This window comes from Sebastes umbrosus, chromosome 2, assembly GCF_015220745.1.
Source record: "Sebastes umbrosus isolate fSebUmb1 chromosome 2, fSebUmb1.pri, whole genome shotgun sequence".
Lineage (NCBI taxonomy): Eukaryota > Metazoa > Chordata > Actinopteri > Perciformes > Sebastidae > Sebastes > Sebastes umbrosus.
Window position 1 is genome coordinate 12,590,676 of NC_051270.1, and position 26,621 is coordinate 12,617,296.

The 26,621-nt window shown below is 38.3% G+C and overlaps 3 protein-coding genes across 9 annotated transcripts in view; 1 reads left to right on the plus strand and 2 right to left on the minus strand.

The window, feature by feature from the left end:
- Positions 1 to 11,800, minus strand: part of hcn4 (hyperpolarization activated cyclic nucleotide-gated potassium channel 4) — an 81,118-nt gene extending 69,318 nt beyond the window's left edge. Inside the window, exons 1-2 of one of the 2 annotated variants that reach the window (XM_037795582.1) lie at positions 11,750 to 11,800; positions 8,141 to 8,181 (exon numbers count right to left, since the gene is read on the minus strand). Coding sequence is in view for 1 of the 2 variants with exons in the window: in XM_037795576.1 (XP_037651504.1) it covers positions 4,823 to 5,553 (731 nt within the window). In the remaining variant the exon portion in view is untranslated. Of the gene's footprint in view, positions 1 to 4,822; positions 6,263 to 8,140; positions 8,182 to 11,749 lie in introns of those variants that run through there. The other variant, XM_037795576.1, reaches the window with a different exon arrangement.
- On the plus strand, positions 11,340 to 21,114 carry rec114 (REC114 meiotic recombination protein). Of its 2 annotated transcripts, none has more exons than XM_037795642.1 (6): positions 11,340 to 11,527; positions 14,643 to 14,732; positions 18,150 to 18,233; positions 18,556 to 18,729; positions 19,835 to 19,900; positions 20,714 to 21,114. In XM_037795642.1, the coding sequence occupies exons 1-6, from the start codon at positions 11,447 to 11,449 to the stop codon at positions 20,876 to 20,878; spliced, it is 660 nt and encodes a 219-aa protein (XP_037651570.1). In that variant the 5' UTR covers positions 11,340 to 11,446; the 3' UTR covers positions 20,879 to 21,114. The 2 variants fall into 2 exon arrangements, with proteins under 2 accessions (XP_037651570.1, XP_037651562.1); XM_037795634.1 differs by having other exon boundaries at positions 11,342 to 11,527; positions 19,832 to 19,900.
- A 5-nt stretch (positions 21,115 to 21,119) lies between these two features.
- Positions 21,120 to 26,621, minus strand: part of nptnb (neuroplastin b) — a 35,747-nt gene continuing 30,245 nt past the window's right edge. For 2 of the 5 annotated variants that reach the window (XM_037795600.1, XM_037795620.1), the window contains 3 exons: positions 22,524 to 22,533; positions 22,339 to 22,412; positions 21,120 to 22,246 (listed from right to left, as the gene is read on the minus strand). In XM_037795600.1, the coding sequence (XP_037651528.1) occupies positions 22,352 to 22,412; positions 22,524 to 22,533 (71 nt within the window). In that variant the 3' untranslated portion in view covers positions 21,120 to 22,246; positions 22,339 to 22,351. Of the gene's footprint in view, positions 22,247 to 22,338; positions 22,413 to 22,523; positions 22,546 to 24,653; positions 24,685 to 26,621 lie in introns of all 5 variants that reach the window. The other 3 variants (XM_037795591.1, XM_037795607.1, XR_005210376.1) reach the window with 2 other exon arrangements.

Here is a 26,621-nt window from a genome sequence, read left to right on the forward strand (position 1 = left end):
TGCACACTTTAGGATCCTCCTTACCCCGGGAATAAGCACCAACATTAATGGTTTGTAAGAGTGGCATTTAACAATGTAAAGGGACACGCAACAGAAGTAATCCTGGCCAGTCATACTGTAAGCCACAGAACGGCATCGCCCATTGCAAATAAACAGAACATATTCCAACGATGTAATCCACCAAATCACATTTCAGGTTATTCTCTTACTAATGGTTGAATTCAGAGCGACAAAAAAAATGATTTATTACAATCGGTGTATACAAAAGTAGCCGACTAGGCTTCTGCAGAAGTAAAGAAGATATCGGCCGATTATCAGCTTTTTCCTACTCAAAACTATTGTTATTATATCAACATTTAAAAATTCACTATCGGTCGACCACTACTATTTACTACCACAGACATTAAGTCACGTTTTTATGGCGGTAACAAGCATGTAGCAGAGCAGAAGCATCCAGTGAGGAGCAGGGCAGACGGGTCAGTAATCTCAACACCATTCAATCATACAACAATCCTTTCAAACCCCCACAGATATTTGGTCAGCATGAGCTGAAGGACAGTAATAATCGTCCTTATTTAAAAGGCTCCATATGAATCAGTCATTTCATAGGAACGCTTGTTTTTCCCGTTAAGTGACCACATCTGCTCACTGGGAGATGCTTGTTCAGAATCGAAGAAGAGATGTTCAGCTTTGGATCTGGAAATGAGGCTGTAGATTGGATTATGATGCCATTTTTAATCCGTCCTTTTCCCTTTTGCAAGATATTGCTCCTCCCTTGCTTCTTAGCGTTATACAATACTTGACAAGAGGAGATTTTTGCTGAATTCCGGCGCAGTGATGACTAGTGATTCCTTGTGACACTCTAATTTGAGCTTATAGTGCCAAAGCTTTGATGCAGACATGGGAATAAAACTTTTAGTCACAGAGACCCTTCTCTTCTCTGGGCCCATTAAAAGGTCCCCCTCATCTCCTTGTGAGCTTTAATTACAGTCATCTTGTCCCGTCTCTGATCCTGATTTTGGAGGAAGTAGGCGTCCGAATATCAAGTTTCTCCTTCAGTTCATTAAAAATAAAGTACTGACTGTAACTCATCTAAATGTGTTGTGGTAACTCACTGACATAATGTACTGTGTTTCTCCATCTCACATGGAGATGGGTTTCAAATGTTATTTAGAGCATTTTAATACTGATAAAAAGGTATCATACATGTTGGGCCGTTATCCTTTGATCTGTTTGTGAATTAAGAAGACTGTATGCTTTGTCTTTTTCATGTTAGTCACAGAAAGATGTACAAGAATGTTTTCCCATACGGAGTTAGCCAATGCTCAATTCTTCTACTCTCCAGACTGAGTGCCACATCTGTGGTTTTAATTGTAGTGCTGATTGAACCACAAGCAAACTGCTCTCAGATGAGCAAAATGTTTAATTATGGTAATATACAGTATCCACCCTCAGACCCCGAACAAGTGGGTGGCTAACCTAATTTTTTAGAGCACTTCTCTCTCAGCGCATTTTCATTTATCTATTTATTTTGGTGCATCTCACTGAGAGGGTCACAGGACCATCTATTCCACTGAGTGCAGTGTGGAGCCCCTGTTTCAGCATCTTGCTCAAAGACACTTCAAAACTGATGACTGGCGCCAAATCTCTGACCTTTTCGGTATCAGGACAGTCTCCCCGAGCCCCAAATCACCCTTCCTCATGACATTTAACACAGTGAGTAAGAGAGCAGAGGGGGTCAGAGGAAACACAAGCAGCTGGGAGGAGCATAACAAAAAATGGCAAAGCTGTCTAAAACATGTTTCCCTTCCTGATGATGACCTGTCTAAACTGTGGGTTTGGAAATAGGAATAATAATCGGTGTAGTGTTTTAGTATCTGCAAACAGTTCCCGAACAACATTATGCTGGAGATGCCTGGGACAGGCTTGCCCTTGTTTGCAGGTTTTGCCTGAGCAGACACTGGCAACAATCACCTGAGTCAGGTTGTACCTGAATCAAGGTAAGGTTAGCTGATATGTGATGTTACAAAAACAGCCTTTACCTTGAATTTACAAAAAATCTTATCTTTGTATAATGTATCTCTCACATACTCACAAACAGCTCAATTAAAAAATACTTTTCATGACAGCTGAAGACAGATAACACGGATGAGTCAATCTTAAATATAAAATTCAACAGAACACATCCAGCAACGTTAGCCACCACAGTGTGTTTGTCCCTTCTCTCAGGATAAACAGGCAGATAAAATGTGTCGGTTTTCTATTCTAGGAAGAGTCTTATTTAGCCTTTTTCCACTGACACCCCGGGCCTGTACGCAACTCACACTACAACTCACATGTCTCTCACAAAGTCAGACATCTTGTTCTCGAGGTAGAAAAACACACTTCTGTGGTAAGTGAGTTTCTAGATCACATACCATTACGCCATCACAGCCAATCAAAAACACCAGGCAGGCTGGACAACATTCAATGTCACGGACAAGGAGAAATACAGTATGTGTAACGGTGACGACGTTGCTCCATAAAATTTTACAACACAGACGTCTCTGCATGATTTAAATGATTAGGTGCATATGTGGACTACATGTAAATGCAGAGGCTCACACAACTTGTGACAAAACCATTTTATCTATATTATTAAACCATAGGAAAATGTATTCAATTAAAATGAAAGTTAAGGTTCATTACCTACTTATAATACACGCCATGAAGTAGTCAAAATGTGTGTATTTTTCCCCCAAATTTGATTGAATTGGATAAGTTTAAGGAGGCAACTATATGAGCACTTTTCAATCAAAACCATATCATTATATGAGGCCCATCTAATAATACCAAGATCATATACACAACTGTGTGTACTACAGTATTGTGTACAGTAGTTCAAGCCACAGTATTACTGTTTTGGCAATAAATAAGTACACAAACAGCACTTCTTAGAAATGATTCATCAGAGATGCTAAAAAAAAGTCCATACGCATTCATATGCATTTAATTTCACCAGGTGCTTAAAGCCATTGTATGACAACCACTCTCAAATCCTTAAAGCAATGATGAAGGATCTCAAATCTTGTCTTGCTTAGTGGTTAAGAGCCTCCATGTGGCCATGAATCAGATGCATACGGCCAATAACAAACTCAAGGGCACTAACAACACAGAGGAGTCTGTAGGCCAACAAAAGAGTGCTCATGGACTTTCTCTATGCAGTTTTTGCAGCTGCTGCTTGTCACGAATAGACAACACTATTAAATACAGTGTGTTGATCATTTTTAAAATTGCTCTAGAACTTTAATCGAAATAAAATGAGTGGTATGTTTTGAAATACCATGAATTAAAGAATAATAAGATCAATAAGTGAGGCTGTAAAGACGATGTGAAGTGAAGGCCTCATCACTAACCCTAATCAATGATAAATGACGTCCCCTGAGCTCAACTTTTTCTCAAATAAAGAAGAAACCACTAAAGGGCTTCAATTATGCATCCATTTGGATAGCATCTGCCCAAGATAGGTTGATTGGCCTAATTAGCAAAGGTTGTGTTATCTGTGTGTTGTTCCATAACACAACACAGTGGATCTACAGTGCCTCCTGAATAACATGTCCATACCCTGAAACTAAATGAATATAATTATTCTACTGTGTTATGGCAATGAGGAAAAATAATCAATGAACTACTTGGTAAATCGTAAGGATTTTTATAAAGCAGATTACAATAATTGCTTTGGTAAAATGTCATCTTTCAAAGTGAATTGCAGATTAGTGATGAAGCTGAATAAAACAATGAAAACATGCTCTTGAGCTGATTATAAAATGATAAACACAGTGAGAAAAACATCCAGACCTGTGAGAGAGTATGATGCCTAATGTTCTCTGTTTTTTCATATTGTTACGCATTGTAATTAATGATTTCTACAATATAGAAATGTGGGGGAAAAAAACAACAGGAAAAGTAAACACTTATGCCATTTTATGATATTATGATATCCAAAATCTACCGCTATACTACTGTCCAGAGAAAAATAATCAATGATCTACTTGGTAAATCATAAGGATTTTTATAAAGCAGTAAAGTCAATTGATTACAATTATTGCTTTTGGTAAAAATGTCATCTTTCAAAGTGAATTGCAGATTACGTGATGGAGCTAAACAATGAATTGGCTCTGCTCTTGAGCTGATTATAAAATGATAAACACACTGAGAAAAAAACCATCTGGACCTGTGAGAGAGGCTTCGACGTTCACGTGAAGATCTCCACATCAGATCTGCTCCCTATACAGAGTCTTTCAAAGCACAGCTCAAGACCCACCAGTTTATATTGGCTTTTGGAGGTACTTGAATTGTGATTACTAATTGGCCTTTTATAAATGCTCATTATAACAGTCTTTTACTCATGGATTTTATCTTGGTCTCTGTCTGTGAATATGTGTGAGATTTTGTTGTCTGCTCTTTTGACCTGTTTTTATTCTGCACTATGTCTGTAAAGCACTTTGGTCAGCTCATGTTAAATTAACATAAATAAATTTGACTTGACTTGACTAAATCATAAGGATTTTTATAAAGCAGTAAAGTCAATTGATTACAATTATTGCTTTTGGTAAAAATGGCATCTTTCAAAGTGAATTGCAGATTAAGTGATGAAGCTGAATAAAACAATGAATGGGGCTCTGCTCTTGAGCTGATTATAAAATGATAAACACACTGAGAAGAAAAACATCCGGACCTGTGTGTGAGAGAGGCTTCGACGTTTACACGTGATGCTTAACACTAAAGCTTTGGGGAGAACAGGAGTATAGGTAGGCCTGTAAGTAAAGGTGTCTAAATTTACCTGAAATCACTGTATGGGTGAATTATCCAAAATCCGGCGGATTTAACCCGCTCTTGTTCTCGTTCTACCGCCTTCTCACTTCCAAACATCCTCAGGGAGAACTTGTTGACCCCCGGTTGAAGCATTGCTCCGAGCTGTCTGTGTATGAAGCCAGCTTGATATAATCTCTCGTCGTCCGGCAGAATTTGATCAATGCCATCCAACTTTATAAACTGCTGGTCTGGTGGGGAATCGTTTTGGGTACCATCTCCATCACCTCCACCGCCTCCACCAGTGGCTCCTTGTTGCGCGTCTTGATCCGGCGGCCCATCATCACCTATAGCTCCGGGAGGGCTCTCCACATCTCCCTCGGTGATGAGGCGCCTCTCCTCCGCAGAGTCAGAAGAGTCGTGCACATGGCGACTTGTGATGGACGAGAGGCTGCCTCGAAATCTCCTGCAATCTCCGTTTGAGCTGGTTTTAGTCGGTCTCCCTATGTCCGTCTCCATGATCCCAGACTGATGATCCCCACTTTTGGTGCTCTCCCCGATCATGCCTTTGCAGCTTCCTCCTCCAGAGGTCGGTGACGGTGACGGTAGTAGAGGCTTCATCCTGAGACTCTTCCTCCGGGTGTCCTTGTTGTCTGCGTCTTCTTCTCCTTCTCCATCGCCCATCATTATGGATGCTTTCTGTCCAATGTGCTGTGGCAAACTGTAGAGCCTTTTACGCATGGAGGAGTGCAGCCTTTCCATTATGACATTGAGAGGAAATTAAATAAAATCCAGATGTGTTAGGCTGTATAGTAACGAATAATGCCACTACATCTGTTTGTGAGAGCGATCAGTCTCTGAATCCCTGCTGCACATGACATGGAAAGCCAGTGGCTCCTACTGAAACAGATGATGAGAGATGCTCTTCCTCATAATTAGACTACCTTGACAGTTGTGCATGTGTCCTCCTCCTCACGCACAGCCTGGCCACTGCGTCCTCGATGAACATCTTCCGACATTTGTGCGCAAAAAAAGTGGAAAAAAAACTGCTTGAAAGTCACCTTTAGCGTGACATGTGAGGAGACGTGCCGACGGACGGTGGTGATGATACAGGAGACGAGAGAAAAGGTCATGCACGACGATTTAGGATGCTCTTTTTCAACCAGATGTCTTTTGCCAGCTTGCCATTAAAACAACGCGACACACAATCTTGCAAAAAAAAAATACAGTAGAGAGCATTCTTCCAGGGACCGCTGGCTGACATCACTGATCCATAGTCATGGTGCGTTTCTTTTGGCGAATTGTGAATATTCATGATGCTGATCTATTGGGTTGCCATAGGAGCGAGAAACTGCAAATAAGCTCAGCCCACCTTGTTTAAAGGGGAATGCTCTTCCCATTCTTAAAAAAAGGCTCTCCTGTTCTCTCAAGTTAAGGCTACAGGTAGGAGGCGATGCAAAACCCAGTCTTGTTCAGCCCTTGCTGTGGGCTTCACTGGGAAAACAAAAAACAAGTATAGCCTGTTTGTCATCACTATTATCAGTCTCATCCGCATGCGTAATTTGCGCACACAAATACAGTTGAAGCTGGAATATAGGCTCGTCTATAATTTGGCAAAAGTTGTTTTATCAAACAGACTCCCATATGGAACTATTAGTAAGGAAGTAAACTCTCAAATGTCAATACATATAAATAAGTAACAAATACATAAAAATATGTATTTGTTACTTATTTATTTTTATTGTTACTTACTTTTTTATTTATGTATTAAATAACAAATACAATCACATGTAGGCATGTAGCAATGCCTACATGTGATTGTATGTGTCCAATTAAGGATTTATAATTCACAACATATTAATCTTACAGATGGTGCCACAACACACTTTCTGTTAAAATTAATATATTTTTGAAATTTGAAATATTTGCTTCCCGTCTAGGCTGATGCCAAACAAAAAAGCTATGAATATTGTCTTCAGAATAATTCAAATACACCTATATGAGCATATGGGTATACCCTTTCTGCAAATAGTTCGTTATGTTTCCTTGTCATTCCTGCAGTTTATCTAATCGCATAACTCAATTTTACACAATTCTGATCTGTAATATCAACAGTAATGATGGTAATGTCCATTAGACCTGTAGTAGGCAGAATGTTTTTTGGCATTATTGGGAAAAAATTCCATAATAACCTTTCAGCATATTGTAATTCATGTGTCCTGAGAGAAAACTAGACTTGTGCACCTCCTCATGGCTCTGTTTTCAGGCTTTAAAAAATCTAGCCTGTGTTGAAAGACTTTGGCCAATCACAGGTCATCTCAGAGAGAGAGAGTTCCTATTGGCTGTTCATTCAACGGAGGCAGCTGTCAATCACTGGCAAACTCCGATCAACCGGTCAAACTAGGCAGTGCTGATCAAATATCAATATGTATTATGTTACTGTAATGCCTGTTTTTCGCCTCAAATGTTTTCAGAAACATCCTGTAGTGTACTGTTTAGCTGTTAAATGAGAAAGTTTGGGACCTGGCAGCCATGTTGAGATCAGTTGAAGAAATATCAAGCACTGCCCACCAGCCAATAAGAACACTCAATAGGAATGCTCTCTCTGAAGTGGCCTGTGATTGGCCAAAGTTTCTTGTCACAGGCTAGAATTTTTAAAGCCTGAAAACAGAGCCATGAGGTGGTGGAGAAGTCTAGTTTTCTCTCAGAACACTTGAATTACAATATGCTGAAAGGTTGTTGTTATTATTATTATTATGGAATTTTTGCCCAATGATGCCAACTGAAACTTTAATTAAAGTGGAAATTGTAGTGAAACTGACTAAACACTTTTAAGCCAACAATATCAGGGACCAATTTTTAATTTATATTATAATAAATACAGTTATTTATGTGTGTTTATGAATACAAATCTTAATTTTGTCTACAATCATTGTGATGTCTGATGTGTGTTGCGATTTACGGGGCTAGGATTAAGGTACTGGGGTGTTGAACCCTAACCCTAAGCCTTGAGCAGCACCACCGCCATAGTGAGGCGGGGGCTCCAAATCCGAATTTCGCCTAGGGCACCAAAAGGGCTAGAGCCGGCCCTGCAAAGTGGAACATTGAAGGAAAGTGGACATTACCAACCATCAAACACTTGGCGTTCAAATAATTCAAATGCCTAACTTCTGTATTATCCAAACATATTTTTTTAAGACATTAGTTCGTACACTTATGACATACATGCTCAGGGACAATATTGATTAAAGGTACTGTGAGTGATCACAAATTTAACTTATTCAGTTTGTTGTGAAACTCTTTGAGAGCAATCATCCCTTTTCTTACTAGCTTCTGTCTTATGTCCTACCTGTGCTCTGTCTCTCTTGTTAGTCAAGTTAGCACCTGGATCTGGGAAGAAAAACATACAGAGGAGAGATCAGCCTGGATGTTGACTACCTCAAACTGCTTTGAGCAAAACATGGCAGACATCTATTAGAGCTGGACCAATAAATCGGCTAGGCTGATATATCTGCTGGTAATAGCTTATTGCGGATACAATAATAAACTTTATATATACAGCATTTTTCAAAACAAGGTTAGAAAATTTTGTTGAATCAAGAACAAAAACATTTCAGGACTGTAATGAAAAAAAATCAATTTACAACAATACAAAATAAAATGGAAATAAAGAACCCAAAAGTGATATACAAATATTATATAATAAATAAAAAGCAAAAAGCAATATAACATTAATAAAAAGATAAGATATAGATATTGGTGTATAAGTTGTAAAATAAGTAAACAAAGAAATTGTGGATCTGAAAAAAGAAATTTGTTTTAACTGTAAAATGTCCCCAGTGTGTATCTTAGTAAAAAAATAGAAATCTAAGGGATCTGTATCAAGATTGTTTGTTTATGTTATGTTTACAATTAAGTGCTCCTTATTACATTTAATCATATTTGTACATTGGAGACTTTTCATTGATGACTACATTTGTCACAGAGCAACACATCTGTGGTTCTCAAACATAAATTCACACTAAACTTTGAAAAGAAAACCCCAAGGTCATTTACCAAAACATAACCGCTGTTTGAAGACACTCAAAAGACTTCTCTATCCAGCTGGAAACAAAAATGTTCAGTTGTTTCCCCAAGTTACTGAAGCCAAACAAAGATGTTTTCTTACTTTGTATAAAAACAAGAAAACTATCAATGTATATGTGCCCTATTAAAGGGACTGTTTGTAAGAATCAGAAATGCTTGTTAACAGTGACACCTATGGCCGTTAAGTCAACGGAAGTCAGCGTCGGGTTCGCGATTGCTCGCTCTAAATAGACATGAACGAGCGACACACGTCATCTAAAACCACGACATCACTCTATATTTCACCTGCTTGGCAGTAATGTTAGCTGACCAGACGAAGGTCTCTCCATGAATCACTGCTGATCCTAGTGTTGGCTTTTCCTGCTTCAGCCTCCCGACCGCGGCCGGAGGGAGACACCGGCAACCGGTCGGAGACGATAATGTTTCTTGCTGCGGAGCCCCGTCACTTCGCAAGACACGGAAAACCTCTGTTGGTCTGGAGGAGCTGCAGCAGTTATTTCTGCACAAACGTCCACTGTACATTCGCCAGATATTCTCAGAGCTACGAAGTCTTCTGCAGTGTGTAGTGTGCATGCATGCACGTGAGGTGGAGCGAGCTGAGTGAAGGCAAGCAGGCAGGTAGAGGAGCAGAGGAGCAGAGTACAGCAGAGACTCCGGCCCTGGAGACCAAAGCTACGGTCTCCCCCGCGTACTACGACCGCGGCCAACACTGTTTTGCAAGACGGGCTTCACTAGATATAACTTTGCGGTTTTGGTGCTTCCGTGTAGTTTGTGTTGGAGTCTCGTCTGAACAGCGTAGCCACACGCGAGCACGCATATGGGAGCTTGCATGGGACACCGACCCAGGTGATTTATACGTGTAAGAAGTTACAAACAGTCCCTTTAAAGGGACTGTTTGTAACTTTTTAAGCGTATAAATGTAGCGGGTCAGCACACATGCGCGTTCGCATATGCGCGCTCGCGTGTGGCCGGAGCCTCGTCTCCGCTGCCTGCTCTCCTTCAATCAGACGGCACGCGCGTCCTCGCTGTCTCGCTCCACCTCTAGACATGAACACGCGCTCACTCCACACTGCAGAAGAGTTAGTTTAGCTCTGAGAATATCTAGTGAATCTAGTGGACGTTTGTGCAGAAATAAATGCTGCAGCTCCTCCAGACCAACAGAGGTTTCCCGTGTCTTGGGAAGTAAAGGGGCTCCTCAACGAGTTACGTTATCGTCTCGTTACCGACCGGGTGCCGGTGTCTTCGGCTGCCGGCTGCGGTCGGGTGTCGCTGTTAAGCAGCATTTCTGAATCTTACAAATAGTCCCTTTAAGTATGATATAATATAGACATTGTGCAAGACATAATGTAGTCAAATTTTCAAGAGACTGTATGTGCACTGTATCACACTTAAAACTAGTCATAGGGCTACATACTGTATTATCCATACAATGCGTATTCCTTGCATTGCATGTACTGTTGCAAGACTTGTATAGCACAGTACCAACCCCAACTTCAAATATAACTTTATGTCAACACATACTTCCCTGTAAATAGTTAGCTATACATTTGCTTATCAAATTCAAAGAGGCTTTAATGTCATGGAAGTTTCAAGCTTAGTTTCAAGCTTTCATGCTTCAAGCATTAGCTCCCTCACCAGTAAGGCCCAGCAGAGGATGTACTTCCTGCGGCAGTTGAAGAAATTCAACCTGCCACAGACCATGATGGTGCACTTTTACTCGGCCATCATCGAGTCCATCCTCACCTCCTCCATCACCGTCTGGTTCGCCGCTGCCACCGCCAGAGACAAGGCCAGGCTGCAGCGGGTCATTCGTGCTGCAGAGAAGGCGATCGGCTGCAACCTTCCCTCCCTCCAGGAGCTATACACCTCCAGGACCTTAAGGAGGGTAAGGAAGATTGTGGCCGACCCCTCCCATCCTGGACACCATCTCTTTCAGACTCTGCCATCTGGCAGGAGGTTAAGGTCCATCAGGACCAAAACCTCACGCCATAAAAACAGTTTCTTCCCCATGGCAGTGGGGCTCTCCAACAGCCCATCTGCCCCCCTGTGACTGTCTCTCCCTCACACACACACTACTTCCCCCTCTCTCAATATTTGCACTATCTTTATATCATGTTTATAGCTTATTTGTAAATTGTACATTTTTATTATTTTATTCTAACGTTTTTATCTATTCTTTTGTTATTATACAGTTTGTCTTGCACCAACAGAGCCAAAGAAAATTCCTAGTGTATACCTCTTACACCTGGCAATAAACACCTTTCTGATTCTGAAGAACAATGTTGCAAAAGCATCAAAAATACAATTTGTCCAAATATTTTGGACAATACACAATAACAGTACATTAACAGAATTTGTTGTTTCTTTGTTTACCAAAAAAAAAAAAAATGCTGCAGGTGTTGAACAATGTAAAAAGGGAGCAGAAAACAACACAGTCTATCCACCTGTCTATTGCTGCTGTAAGAATGTAACTAGCCATGTTTACCAGTTAACCAGGCTCACCCACTCGCGCTGTTTGTTAGCACAGCTGTTGGTTAGCCAGAAAACAATATCTACAAAGAACTTGGAAATGGCCTACATCAGTCAGTCATGGAAGTTAAAACGCTACGGGCGTTTTGATCCCGGCTCTACAGAGACAAAGCACTGGCAGGTAACAGGTGTAACGTTACTGAAGAAGTAACGGCATCATGCTAGCAGCTAGCTCGCTAGCTAAGATGAGCTAGTTTTCCTATAAAGCTAACGTTAGCGTCTCGTTGCATAGTCTGACATTAGCTGCCCTTAGTCCTAATTAACCATAGTTCAGCAGCTACCTTTACAACATAAGTGTATGAGTTCAAACTTACTTTATATTTTAGTTTGACTTTGGACCTACCTGCTAGCTAGGACACACACCTGAGTTGGTGCCTCCCATGTTAGAGCCCAGTCACAGAGCTACTGTCTGTCTGCTGCACAATGTTATTATTATACTATTTTAACTGGCTGCCCTAATCAAAACTTTTTATTCTAAACATTGTAGCACATATATGACACATTTTATTTATTTTTTATTTATTTATTTCCTGGTAAAGATCAGCCACTAAAGACATGATGATAAATATATTTTATCAATAAAAATCAATATATTTACTGTAAACATAGTCACAGTCTGGCTGCATACATTTAAAAGAAGTCTCTAATTATAATGCATTGTGTTTGCTACTCCAAATGATCTCTGGTTGAGTATTTTATTTATTTATTTATTTTTTATTTATTTATTTGCACATATATAAAACTGCACAAAATCCAGTCAATGAAAAAAAAAAAAAAGAAATGTGTCAGGAGAGGTCAATATACAAGGCTTATATACAAAGGACTTCCCCCCAACCCCAGGAGAAAAAAAAAACAATAATAAAAAAGGAAGAAAGATCTAAACTAACATAATTTTAGAAATACAACAAAAGTTAAACAACAAGAAGTACACAAAATGTGCAGAGAAACCTAACCAAACAGTGGAAAACAATCCAATAAAAACAATGAAATACATACAAAAAACAGTACAGAAGAAAAGAAAATATATCTAAACATATCAAAAAGATAATTGGACATCATTAATTAAATGTGATGATAATTTCCTTTAAAATGTTCTAAGGATGACGAGCTCTTGATAACATGTATTTTGGTGTTCCATAAAACACATATCCTTGTGCACTGTAACATAAATAAACGTTTTATTATATGCGCATCTATTTATATTAATTTCTTCAATTAAAAAAAAAACATAGTTTCCCATAGATATAATGTATGTATTGTTTTTGTCTTGTAATGCCCAGTGCAGTGATACTGAGGTGCAAATCGGGGGAAAGCAGGTATAGACTTCCTGGTAAAGTCCAGCCACAAAAGTCATGTTGATAAATATATTGTATCAATAAAAATCAATATATTTACTGTAAACATAATCACAGTCGGGCTGCATCAATTTAAAAGAAGTCTTTATTATAATGCATTGTGTTTGCTACTCCAAATGATCTCTGGTTGAGTACAAAAGTAAAGTGAGCAAAGATAAGTTATAGGATGTTGCCATACAAGTACCTATTTGAGGTATTGGTTAGTCTTTTTTTTTCTGTATTTCTTGTGTAATCAGTTAATGATTAAGTGGTTAAATATAAAGAATAATAAAACCATCCCCACCATGTTGTTAGAGCTGAAATCAATGACTTGAAAAGGCTTATTTTGCCCGAGCAACAGTCAGAAAAGCAGCTTTCACTGCACACAGCATTCATTGGGGAAGCAGTAAATAATAATTTAGAGCCGTTTCACTTTATGTTGGAGAGAATTCATGTCGACTGATCAGACCTTTGTTTGAAGCAGTTCTGCAGTGATTCCCAGGCCTGTTTTAAATTCAGTTTTGGTACTCACATGGCGGTTGATACGAAAAACAAAAAACTCAACTTACACTTCAAGACACAAAAACAGACCTCCAGAAATAGATTGAAAATACAACAGTGGTTTAATCAAAATAATGTGAAAGGGTTAGCGACGGTAGCAACATATAGGCCTATTTAACACCAGACATCTTGACTTGTTAAAGTAGAAAAAGCACTGGTGTTACTTTTTCCTGCTGTCACATGTCAAAATGTCTTAAATGAAAAGGCCTGTTGTAACACTAAATGAGTAACCTTTGGGCCTTTTGGCTGTGGGTCAGGCCAAGTGAGCAAATTAAATCACTGTCATGATGATCATCTGCATGGTCATTATTTATTATATTTTGTAGACTAGACATTTAATACAAAAAATAGACTAGTTGATAATTTCTTGATACTAATTAACAGCTCTTTTTAGTTGCATTCCTTATTGAAGCGCCGTTCTCCTCTTGGTCAAACTCAAACCACATGGAAAGTAAAACTTATATATATATATATACTGTATATTAATACTCACTTATTGTAAATAGCTTTGGATAAAAATGTTGGCTAAATTAATGTAATGTAAAACCATTTTTGCATGAACACATAAATAAATAAAAATGTAAAAATAAACAAATACCTTCTAAAACTGACCACAGACTAAGTGACTAAACCTTTTCACTGTTTCATACATGAAACAATAATTTGGCATCTACTGTGTGGAATACTTGCGGAAGTCTGTATGTCACATAATCAGGTGTCCTAATGTTTTCTTCATTTTTTTCATCTTTAACTGTCCATCTATCGGTGTTGAGTTTTCAGCCGTGAGCTGGGAAAACAGAGATTTGAGGATGCTGTTGTGTCCTGTAACACGTTTAGGAAGTGTATAGCTTTAAGGATTGTGGTTGTGTCTTTCATTAACAGCATCTGACTCTAGATGGCAAGCTGGAGCTGTATGTTTAGTGTGAGGACAGGGATGGATAAACTGTGTGACTCTCTGAGAATAGAACTGAAGTCATTTTCAATATTTAATATTCGTTAAAAATGAGTTAAGGTGCATTTACACTCCACCCCACACTCTACCATACATTACAGGGTGTAATATACAGTTCAAGGCAATTCGTGAGCCTGGAATTACACGATTTTATCTGACTGATTTTATAATAAAAAGTAATTATTCTCGACACTCATGATCTAATAAAACACCAGAACACATAGAACTGTATAATTCAATGCTCATGGACTGTCTCACTGGAAAATTCCACACTTTCATTTTAACCAAACATCCTCTATAATGTATCGATAGATCCATCATGAGTCGATCAGGAAAATTAATTACTCATTATAGCTTTGCACAGGCTAATATTCTCTTCTCTTCTCCAGGTATTTGACGCAAGTTGCAATAAACCTGAAATTTTCCTCACAATTGTGGACTCTGGATACTTGCTGGTATTGCAAGGACAGGAAAGCTTGGTAAGAAGACTGTGTGACTGTTTCTGTTTTGTTTTCCATGCATTGTCCCTTGTGATATGCACACACTTGAAGGTCAAGTGTTATTTTCCAAGTCCTGGTGACTCCATGACCTTTCAGGAAAATAAGAAAGAAACATGCAAAAAAAAAATCCACTATTTGGGGTTTCCATATGATATGTATTCTGAAAGATTAGTAATTATAGTTTAAATTATATTATAGATTAAACAGCACGTGGTTCAATATATAATGAGCACACAGTAGGTTATTCAAATGTTGACAAAAATTTAAATGTAGTCTCCTTCAAGATGGACTTAAGTCTTGCGAATACAGAGAAATCATCCTTTTAAAATCGCTGTAACAGTTCTGTGGTGTGCATCAATTCGTTTTGATGTTCACATACAGAATTCTACCTCATAACACCTTGACATTTCGACTCTGAACTGTAGCAAGTTGTCAGTGCACGAAACACTGTGTTGCATAGGTGTTGCAGAGCGTCTGCATTTGAAGCTCTGCAATTCAAAAAATAAATTGTCGCTATAGGGAAATTGCTTGGATTCATTTAAGGCTGCAGCTGCGATTGTCATGCTCCGACACTGGCAATCTGTAGTACGTCACAGTTGTTAATGCTGGTTGTCCTCCCCCATACTGTATGGAGGGAGCGGTGAATATGAATTCTATTAATTATTAGTAATGCTGCTTTAAAATGACATTCCTGGATTGGGCATGACAAGAGTGTACATGTATCATGTTCCTCTACATTGTGGCGTTTGTGTTTATTTTTATGCTTTGTTTTTAACAAGGCTTCTCTGTGAATATAAAGAACTGAACAATCTATATGTTAATGTGAAGACAGTATAAAAGTAGCATTTTTCAAATACACCTTTCATAAAATGGCTCTCTAAGCCATTCTCTCAGCAGATTTTCTGGGATGTAAATATGTAACAGAAATCTGCTTTCCAGATAAAAGGCCATATGAAATATTCTGCTGAAGAGTTTGACATTTCTGCTCAGATCTGATGGCATTTGACCAGATTGTTTTAGTTGGGTCATGCCAAATGTCCCTCAGAACTTTTTTTGGATACTGGTTCAAAATCAGTTAAAGAGTATTATTGGGGGAAAAATTCTGGTTCCAGCTCACATAAAGTTAAAATGCTCTTCAGGTTTGGTTCAGATTTTTGGGCGTGAATTTACATGCCTTGATTCAATTTCTATTTTATATGCCTTATAGAACATAGACTTGACATTTGTTGTCCTGTTCAACCATTGGTTTGTTGCCAACCTTGGCACAGCAGAGTACACTCTAAGCAAAAAATCTGTAAAATAACAGAAAAAGTACTGGCAGCTCATTACCCAGACTTTGTACCATTATCAAAAAACAGAAATGTGCCCACCGTGAAAAAACAAGATATTTTCTGTTATTTAATGGAGTATCTATAGTAAAAAAAAAAAAAAAGATAATTTTCTATTATTCAATTGTGTATCTATCGTAAAAGAAAATTGTTTTCTATTATTTAATGGTGTACCTACAGTAAAAGACATTTTCTATTTAATGCTGTATCTATAGCGAAAATACAGGACACTTTCTGATATTTAATAGCATACCTACAGTATAAAAACTGCAAATGTTAAATAACTACAGAAAATAACAGAAAATGTACTGGCAGTCATTATCCGGACTTTGTCCTGTAATTAAAAAACATCAACATTTCTGTTAATTTATTAAAAGACAAATTGTGTCTATTGTATCAATAGCAATACAAATCTAACTTTTCTGTTAGCATGTACATCTTAATTCCACAAGGGGGTCAATACTAGTTGTGGACAATCAGGGCAAGAAATAAATGACCACAACAAATAATGTGGCTAAGCCAACTTTTTCAACAGCTAACCCTCATCTAGAGTAAAGGTTACACTGCGAAAGTTTGGGTGAGCAGATAAAATAATAAAAGTAGAACATGAATCTGGGGCTTTGACCGGTTATTGTGGCCTTTAGACATTAAAAAGTTAACTTCCTGCCCTGCAGGCAACAGAAATTTGAGGGACTACTCAATGTCTCATTAATTGGAGTTCTGGCAGGTGACACAGCTATCTTGCTGCGCCAGGGTGCCGAGCCAGACAGATATTCAGGTCAGACGGCAGAGAGCTTTCACCGAGGATGATAGACTGGTCTATTAGATCGGTGCAGTGAATGCTCAGGAACTTCCAATAGAGAAAGCTCAGGCCTACAGGCTACACGATAAGGTCTGAAGGAGACTTTTAGGAATGAAAACACAACTGAAACTGTGTGTATTAGAGAAAATCAATAGGTTACTGAGGAGCTCCAGTGCTCTCCTTAAATATGACTCCTGACTTCACAGGCATCACCCAGCAAAGTAAAAGTCAACCATCTTATAAATCTGGCATTCATTCTCACTGAGATGAGACAACAGATGGTGACAGTTTAAAGGAAAAACCAGCATAAAGTGTTCTAGTAAACCGTGTGACCACTATGAGCCACCGGAGCAGATTCAGCACTCCATGGCATAGTTTTTGATGATGATGGTCGAGAGCACTGGTCCAAAATCTCCATATGTGCTCAACTGAGTTGGGAGCTGGTGACTGTGAAGGCCATAAAATATGATTCACATCATTTCCATACTCATCAATCCATTTAGTGACCCCTCATGCCTCATATGGAAATATCTACGTTTGTTAGATTTCTTCATACATTTATTCAGATTTTTCCTTTAAAATTAATTGCTGCACATTTGATCACCCGAGTTTGCATTTGAATGAAAATTCAAAATCCAATGAATTTGGTATGTAATAAAGCATTTGAATATCCCACAGAAAACAAGCGTATCCACAAAAATCACAAGTCTGTCTTAATTACAATGAATGTGAATGTGAAATGATGGTGCTACAGTACAGCAGAGCACCTATACTCTGGTGCAGTGACATTGTTCAAAGGAAAACCCTGTTGATACCTATATGCATTGTTATTTTCAAAGTCTAAAAAATATATTTTTAAAGCACATTTAACAAAATAGGCCGATAACAATATTGGGCTATTGTTGTATACACCTTCTTGTTTGATTCCCTGTGTGAAAAAGCTTAACATAAGCCTCAAAGCTGAGACTCGGAGGTTATTGGGTAAATAGAGACCCCTGCAGACAGTTTTAGGTAACTCTTTTTTTTTTCAAGTCAGCTTGATAAAAGTATAATACTCTCTTTCGACAATTTATTTCATCCAGTAATTCTTATGAGTGAATGAATGGAACTGAAGCTGCTTTTACTTGGAGTAGTACAAAAGAAGACAATGTTACATTCTTAAAAAAAAAAGTTTAATATATGTTATCCATGAGTCAGTGTAGCCTATGGATAAAACTGTTTCCTGCTGTGGCTGCTGAACATGTTTGTTCTCTTGTCTTTTCTAAGGACACAATCCCTTTGCTCTGTGGACACGATTGCCTCAAAGTACACCAGAAATCTGATAACCTGATGTTTCGATTTACTGTGAAGGTGAGTTGTGAGATCCATTGCAATCCCACAGTGGGCAGTATTTTCTCAAGGTCTGTCCTTGTACTTTAATTCCCTAGCAAGATCAAGATCATAGCATTTATTACACTTTAACAGATAAAAGGGAAAAGTAATAGCACTCTAGGTTTGGATGTTTTGTTTTTTTAATACTGTTTATTCAGGTACTGTGATGAACGGCCTTGCCGTAACATTGAATTTGGCAGTCTCCTTGTAAACACAATCCCTTTTCTTTTTTTTACTTAACGAGATGTTGATTTGGCACAGTTTAGATTGACAAACACAGACTGAATGTTTATTTCTGCAGGGAGAGAGCCGCATGATGAGGATGCAGTTTGATGGAAGTAGCAGAACAGAGGCAACAAAGGAGTGTTCAAGTGCTGTGGAAAAACTGAAGGAGTACGTGTCTGTCAGCACCGAGGATGACGCCCCATTGCCCCCTAATCAGCCCCCCGCTGAGGTCACTGCACCAGCGACACAGGTTGCCCACTTTACAATTTAGTAAATACAATGTCTATATTGTAACCGGTGCTGACGCCCGGATCCTTTGTTACGTTACGTTTAAAATGTGTTGCCCATAGAAATCCCCAAAATAGGCCTTCCACTATCAAAGAGCTACTGCTTTTTTCTTCCTGGCATAGTCTTTGTTTGAAATGAGACACTGATTTCCTATGTCACCATTTATTGTACAGCATTTTGTAAAATTTTAAAAAGTGTAATTTAAAGTGCCATAATTGAAGTCCATTCAAATTGCTCAATCAGCAGCATTGTGCTACAATGCTGAGGTCAGCTTCATCAGCAGTGGCCATATTATCCTCACTAGATGGCACTATTTACACTGCTGTCTTATTCTTAGAGGTGACACTACAGCTACAGTAGGTGGACTGACATAGAGTATATGCTACTGTACATGAATCATTAGCCAATCACAAGACAATATATGATGTAGAATACAGTGTATCCCGCCCCAAAGACACACGCACAGACAGGAATGTAGAACAATAATATAATTGATTTATAAAAACAAGCATGAAAGTGGCTTACTAGTACCATTTTAAAGCCACTGAGGAAATTGGTTCGTATTGCCTTTAACAGTCAAATTGATGATTATGAAAAAAAATAGTTTTGTCCCAAAACTAAAAACCAACAATATAACATGGCAGCAAGGCGTTTAACCAGTTGAAGTTCACTCTCTATGAATGACACTCTAGGGATGAGACTGTAGGTGCTCTGTCATACAGGTCTGCTTCATTTCAGTAGCGGCCTTTTATTCACTTTCAAACTTGAAAACACTCAGAGCATACGGTTAATCTGTAATTGGATTCTGAGTAAAATTTAGATCCAGCCATCTGGCTTTTACAACATTTAACATGAAGGACAGAGACAGAGAAAGGAACGGACTCTGCCACGGGTTCGAATGTGACCTTTAGTGAAACAGACACACTGAAGGAGTTCACAGTGAAGATGAAAGGGCTTTGAGGGGGTGGATGTGTTTCAATTAGTAATGAAGCCATTGATTGGCCTCTTAACCCCGTGGAGTCACGCTGTGTTCGTCAAATCTTTTTTTCTTCCTTTTGTGTCAGCAGGGAGAGGCTGCGGGAGTGGAGCCTGAGGTTGTCCAAGGATCATTGTCCATCAAGCGTCTCACCCAGGTAGGGATTGTTAAGCTAAAGGGATAGTTTGGGTGTTTTAAAGCGGGGTTGTATGAGGTACTTATCCATAGTCAGTGTATTACCTACAGTAGATGACGGTCGGGACGCCCGACAGGAGCACCGACACCGGAGCACAGCAATACAGTGCTGTGGACGGGGACGGCAGAAAAAATTCTTTTAGCCACCTAAAAGAAAGGCCTAAAAAAAAAGAGATCCGTTTAACTATACACTATATTTAGAATATTTTCCAATGACGAACTGAACTGAAACTTATCTATACTGTTTTTGTCAACTGAGTCTACTGGCTTTGGAAAGGGCATAAATAAGTTTCACTTTCAGTTCAGTTCCCTCTCGGAAAGTGCTGTCTGACAGCAAGATAAAGCGGTGAAAATATTCTAAATATAGTGTACACTTAAAAGGATATTGAATTTTTTTAGGTGAGCCTTTCTTTTAGGTGCTGTCCCAGTCCACTGCATTGTATTGCTTTGCCCCGGTGTCGGTGCTCCTGTCTGTTTCTACAAACTGGGGGCACGTCGACTATCATCTACTGTAAGTAATACACCTTATATGAATAAGTACCCCATGCAACCCCACTTCAAAACACCCAAACTATCACTTTAAAAGTGATAGCTAGCAACTGACAAAACTGAACATCACCTGTACAACATATTAATTGCGATTTTGTTAAATTTAATTTATGTTTTCATTGAATTAATTAGATTTACTGCCTTAAATTATGAATGTTAACACAGGCTTCTCAATTATGTGTTTTTGTTTTTAATTTCACTGAAGTATTTGTTGGACCTTCCACAGCACATGTTGGGAGAGACTGCTGTGACTCTGCCTCAAGTATACCGCCACGGTTCTGTGGAACAAGGTGACCTGGAGCCCATGTTGCGTGTTTGTCTGCTGGATCCTAGCTTTCCTGCATTTGTGGAGAAGGTGGAGGGGGAGCTGAGGAAACTGCTCCAAGAGTGAAGAATCTCAACAACCGCCGAAAGCAGAAAGGTCAATTCAGTGCTATGTGTTTTTTTTGTTTATGGTATAGTTTGTGTAGGCAGTGCCTGGTGGTGGTGGAGTGTTTCTCGCTGTGCTGCCGATGTTTTTTGAAATGTTACACACATTGGTTGTTATTGTATATGGCCTGAAGAGGATGCTCTGGAATGCTATTGAATTTATGTGGTTAAATGAAGAAATTGCAAAAAAAAAAAAAATCTGGTTTCATTTTTTACATTTTTTATTCAGAAAAAAAAATATTGGTCTCACTCATATGTTTGATCGTGGCTATATACTCTGGTCCCTCTGTTTCCCACCTTTACGCAGGTCCATTTCCACGGCAACACACATGGATACATTGTATTGAAAGAGGAGTCATGCAGCTACAGCAGTGAATTTTGCTATGCCAGCTTCCAAGTGATCCCACAATATTAAAGCTTCACTGAGTAAAACAAACTGCCCTCCATATATCTATTTAAGAATACATATTGCATAGGATTATAGCCATGCTATACAGTTAAAGAGAGAAAAAATAAATAAAAATAAATGAATGAAATTGGGAAATATAAAAAAAATATTATTTTTTTTACAGATTTCCTATCATTTGAACACTCATACTTCAACATATACAAGACACCTAAGTTACTCTGGAAAGAAAAAAATAATAATACACTTATCATTTCTGTTTAGATAGTTAAACACACATTAGTCATTTTCTGTAATCACTCTCAATTAAATTTAAATACTGCCAGTCATTGAAGCCGTTGCTTCACAATAAAAGTTCTGTTAAAAGTGGACTCATTGTCACAAAATCAAACATAGTTAAATGACCATGATATGCTGTACAAATTTTCAAGAATAAAACTAACTATATATATATGTATATATACATATACATATGTATATATATATATTATAAGGATGACTCCATAAAAAACATAGGTCATTTTAGATGCAAAAAAAAGCCACACGAGGGATAACAACAGAAAATGTCTATTCTGAGTATCCTATTGCGTAATTATCTTGCATGCATTGTACATGATATGTAATACAAAAGGGATCACCTCGTTTGAGGATATGATAAAATGAATAAAGGAGACATCAACAGCACATTAAAAATGTGTACACCTTTCGTGGTGGCTTTAGTCATTATTCGTCATCCTGAAACCTCCACGCAAGACTGAATAAGGCATGCTTAAGACAGCCATTATGTTCTTTTTGTTGCCAGTGTTATGCTGATATTGTTTCTCATAAAATGAGACAAGATATGCTTTTTTCGAAAACAGCCCGGAGCTCCATCCACCTCTGATACCTTCATGTAGTCAAAGAAATGCAGTTTAGCCATCTCATCTGTGAAGGGAGAATCAAGAGAAGGCGTGACTATGGATAATCCTCACAGTGAGTTCTATATTTAGCCCCCATCCCTTACAACAGTGTCTTACTTGAGTAAATTGCTTATTTCGTATTCCTCTGGCGAATGTTTTTGTCCTTGTGGTTGTTTGTTGAGTTCGTTTTCCTGGGAAAAAAGAAAAAGGAGTTATGATTTAGTGACCTACAGGTAATAGCAATACAAATAACAGCACCGTGTGAATTATATGTGTAGCAATACAAATATTTATTTACTTACATGGGTCCAACTGGTTCGTCATCTTTGACACGAGAGGAGAGCGTGACAAAAAACAGAGCACAGAAGTCAAATATGAGATAAAAGCAAAATATCCGTGTTGCATGTTTCAGCACATTTACTGCAAATAATGTATACTTTACGTTCCTTTATTTGGTGTAAAAATCTACTTACAGAAACCTAAAATTTGCCATCAGTGGACCTAAATATTGTGGGCTGATGCAGCTGAAAGCACAGATTGCTTTGTATACTGGTGTGGCAGAGTCGTGCACTGGTGGGAAGCTCTGACATCACATAGGAGTCAGCTGCTGCTGAACAGCTTCGTACGCACGGGCCTTGTGTCTGATAAAGACACTCAGAAGGAAAGCACTAAGCGTACACAGAATCTAGTGCATTAAAAAAAAAAGGGTTTCGGACACTAAAAGCTGCTAAAGGCTGTGACATATTTGTAGTAGAAGGGATGATATGTTCCCTAAATAACCACATTTTAACGCCAAGCGGGTAAACATAACCTCACATGCTATCGGAATCTCGTGGGGTTCCTGTTCATTTCAGAACCGAGCATATGTGTAGGAGGGTTACAGATGGCTCACTTAAAGCCGTCTTTTAATTACACTCAGCAATTTCATAGTGATTTTGAAAGAGCCCTGCACATGGGTGTGACATTGTGACTGACTTGGCATAAAAAACATGAATCCCTTCAAAGCTTTCTCTCTGCATCAAATCCCTGCAGCACACAGTGGTTAATATCTCTCTATCCACAGTGCTAATTCAGTGAACAATACACATTTTTTTAATAATAATTCTCTCAGTTGGACCAAGATATCAAATTGTCATTCTCTCTCGCCATTCAAAAGTGCAATGCACAGCATACATCACAATGTAACAGGAAGAAACACTGCAGGAAGAGGAACTGGTGGTGAATATTGTTGCATTGAGTGACAGGTTAGTTGAAAAACCCACAGCCTTGGGGGTTGACAAGGTGGTTGGTGTTTGGCATACAGATGAAAATGTGTCAACGGGTAATTAACCAGTCACAGTGAGATATTTTCCATGCAGTTATAAGTCTGAGTTAAGCAGCATTAGCAGCATTCCATGGCGTTAATATGGTGCAGATTATGGCAGTTATAATGTTAGACAAAAAAACATGGTTCTGTGATCACTTGGAGGAGGAACATCTGTCGGCATATCCCACCGTTTTCACACCTCACACCACAAAAGCTACGTTTACCATAATGCCTTTGCAAGCACACAACAAATAGCAGGTTTTTACTGTGTGAGATTGATAGTTGAACATTGGTAATAATCACTGTAGTGCATTAAGTCTGATTGCATCGGTTATCGTTAGCTTTTTATATAACTTATTCGTTTTTTTAGCTTAAAATTTGCATTATATTATTATTAAAGCGATCTGTTATTTAGCAAATCATCACACAGCAAAATCGGAAATTTTAGCAACTGGTTTTGAAACACAGACCAGAAATGTCAGCCTCTGCCTCAGAGCCCTTGGCTCTGGACTATAAAAGTGTTCAAACACGGCTAAGCCATCAAGAGACCAGAATTCATAATGCACGCAGGCGGGGGCCAAAACCTCTGGGAATCTGGGATGCTAAAAGGAGATTTAAGAGAGGCTGTGCATCGTGAGCAGGGGGTCCTCATTCCTGATTTGAATGGCATAAACATGACAAATATAATCCACCTTAATCGCTTCATTTTTCCGGTAGATGAAACCAAACTAGAGGCCATGAACAGAGCTCACTTGAGCTGCGTGGTTTGTGTATGTGCATGTAGTTTAAGCAAGTTAAGTAATTTTTTTTCTAATGATCAAGTAATTAACTATTTTAAAAACTCCAGGTAATGTTAAATGATAAGCTAATGTAATTTGAATAAAGATAACTACTTATAATAAAGATGATTATACTGTAGATGGGCTTAACCACCATAGTGTGTTATTGGTTATGTAAAGAAATAAATTCTACATTAGATCTTGGTTAATAATTAATCAAGTCAAGTCAAGTCAAACTTTATTAATATAGGACATTTAAAAACAACCGCAGTTATCCAAAGTGAATGATGTTAATGTTAATGTGTTTCGGTAGCTAATAAACTGATATCTCTAGCAATGGTACCCACCATATTGCCTTGAAGCCTCCACTACTTGCATCTAAGAAAAGCACACATATTTTCTGACATCACAAATCCTCAATTAGAATAAGGTGATTCAGTGTATTAAACGAGTTAGTCTTTTTTATTAAATCAAATTTCTTTAATAAATATAGCTAGTCAGTTTCGTCAATATAAATAAAGTGATGACGTCTTGATGGATTCACCAAGCGAATGCAGATACATGATTTGATCCTTTTTTTTTAACGACATCATTAATTTACTATAATAGTGTTGGAGCTGAAATAGATCTTTTGGAAAGGCTAAACGCCAACAAATTGGATTGAAGCAGAATATCCCATTAGATAACAAAACATTTCGGAAATTATTACATCTATCATTTTTCAATAAATGTTGACTTTTGGACTTTTGGACAACTCTCTGGAATATATCTTTTAAAAGTAGTTTTACATACAGACTAGTATGAATGATCCAGTTAGTGTGTTATTATGATTTTAGTTATACATGTGCAAATCTTATAGCAGACAAATCCTGGCGCACCCCCTGTGATCACTGGCGCCCCCCTAAGGGGGCGCCGACCCCAGGTTGGGAACCACTGATCTATAGTACTTAGTAAAACTGAAAGACATAATTTGAAGAACACTGAAGCCTAAAACAAGTTTATCTACTTAATATTCATCACACATTTGACTGGGTAAATCTTATTTTGTTTGGACTACTAGTGCAATTTTCGACAGCTCCCATGGTAAGTAAATGAAAAGCAGGATGCACCCTGAAGCTCTATTTGTTTAGTCTGTATTAGATCGTGGAGTACAACTGTTGTACAGTTGGAATGATTCATAATAGTGGTTGTGTGGTTTTGTCTTTTTTGCTTGTGTTCATGTTTTTATTCCAAAATGAAAAGAAGACAAAGCCACATAGAGTAGAGGTCAGACACAACCTGTGGTGACTGGAAACGCCCTCGGGCTTTCCGTACAATTTCATCTTGTCACATTCTTATCGTGTGATTTTGTCTGCCTCCTAAAGCACGGGCCATTTCTTTTGTTGAATGGAAGAGCTGATCTTAAGCAGGGGATTCGAGGCAAAAAAAAAAAAAAGTAAGTAAGTAATGAATAAATTGATAATATATGTTGACAAAATCATCAAAGAATGAGTAAATGGATTCAGAATTAATTATTGCTGTGTTTTTCCGGTGTTTACTTTTGCATTTCTTTGGCCACATTAGTGGTTCTGATATTATGGCATAATGTTCAGACACAGACTGCAGACGATTAGGTGTAACCTCAATTGGCCACTAGAGTAAAGGCCCTTGAGGTTTTGTTTTATTTTTATCTCTCACAGTCAAGTAGCTCTGTAATGCTACAACTGTATTGGCCTGAATAGAGTTCAGTGCTCTCTTTTATTCTACAGATTACATTGAAAAACAAGGGTCAGCCTGTATTAGAGGACTAAATATTTAAGTATTCATAACAGCAGATGTTCTTGTTGAATGAAGCAAACAGCAGTGTGTCTCAGAGTGGTCCTATTAATGTAAGACATTGTTATGGGTGGTTTACAGCCTTAATATTGCATCTACAGTGTGTCTGCTTGAGTGACTCAGTCCAAAATGATTAAATAATTTAAGGTTGTTAACATTTTTGTGTCTGTTAACGTTAAAAAAACAAAACTAGAAAGTCAGATATTCAGCAACCAGGGGCCACAGTTACCCAAATAATTGTGAAACTGAATCAAGGCACGCAGGTGATTTGGATCTGCATATCTAAAAGTACAATTAAATCTTGAGGATTATTCTGCCGCTAACTCCATCTTCTACTCCCAAGCCTGAAGGTTTGGCTCTACTTTCACTCACATGATTAGGTTTGGCTGCAAGATGTTGCTAACATGCTGGTACAGGCGTGCATTTTTAATTAGAATTAGTTAAGAAACGCAAATTGTTGATTGGGCTTTTAATATGCCTAAATATTATTTTTAAAATTT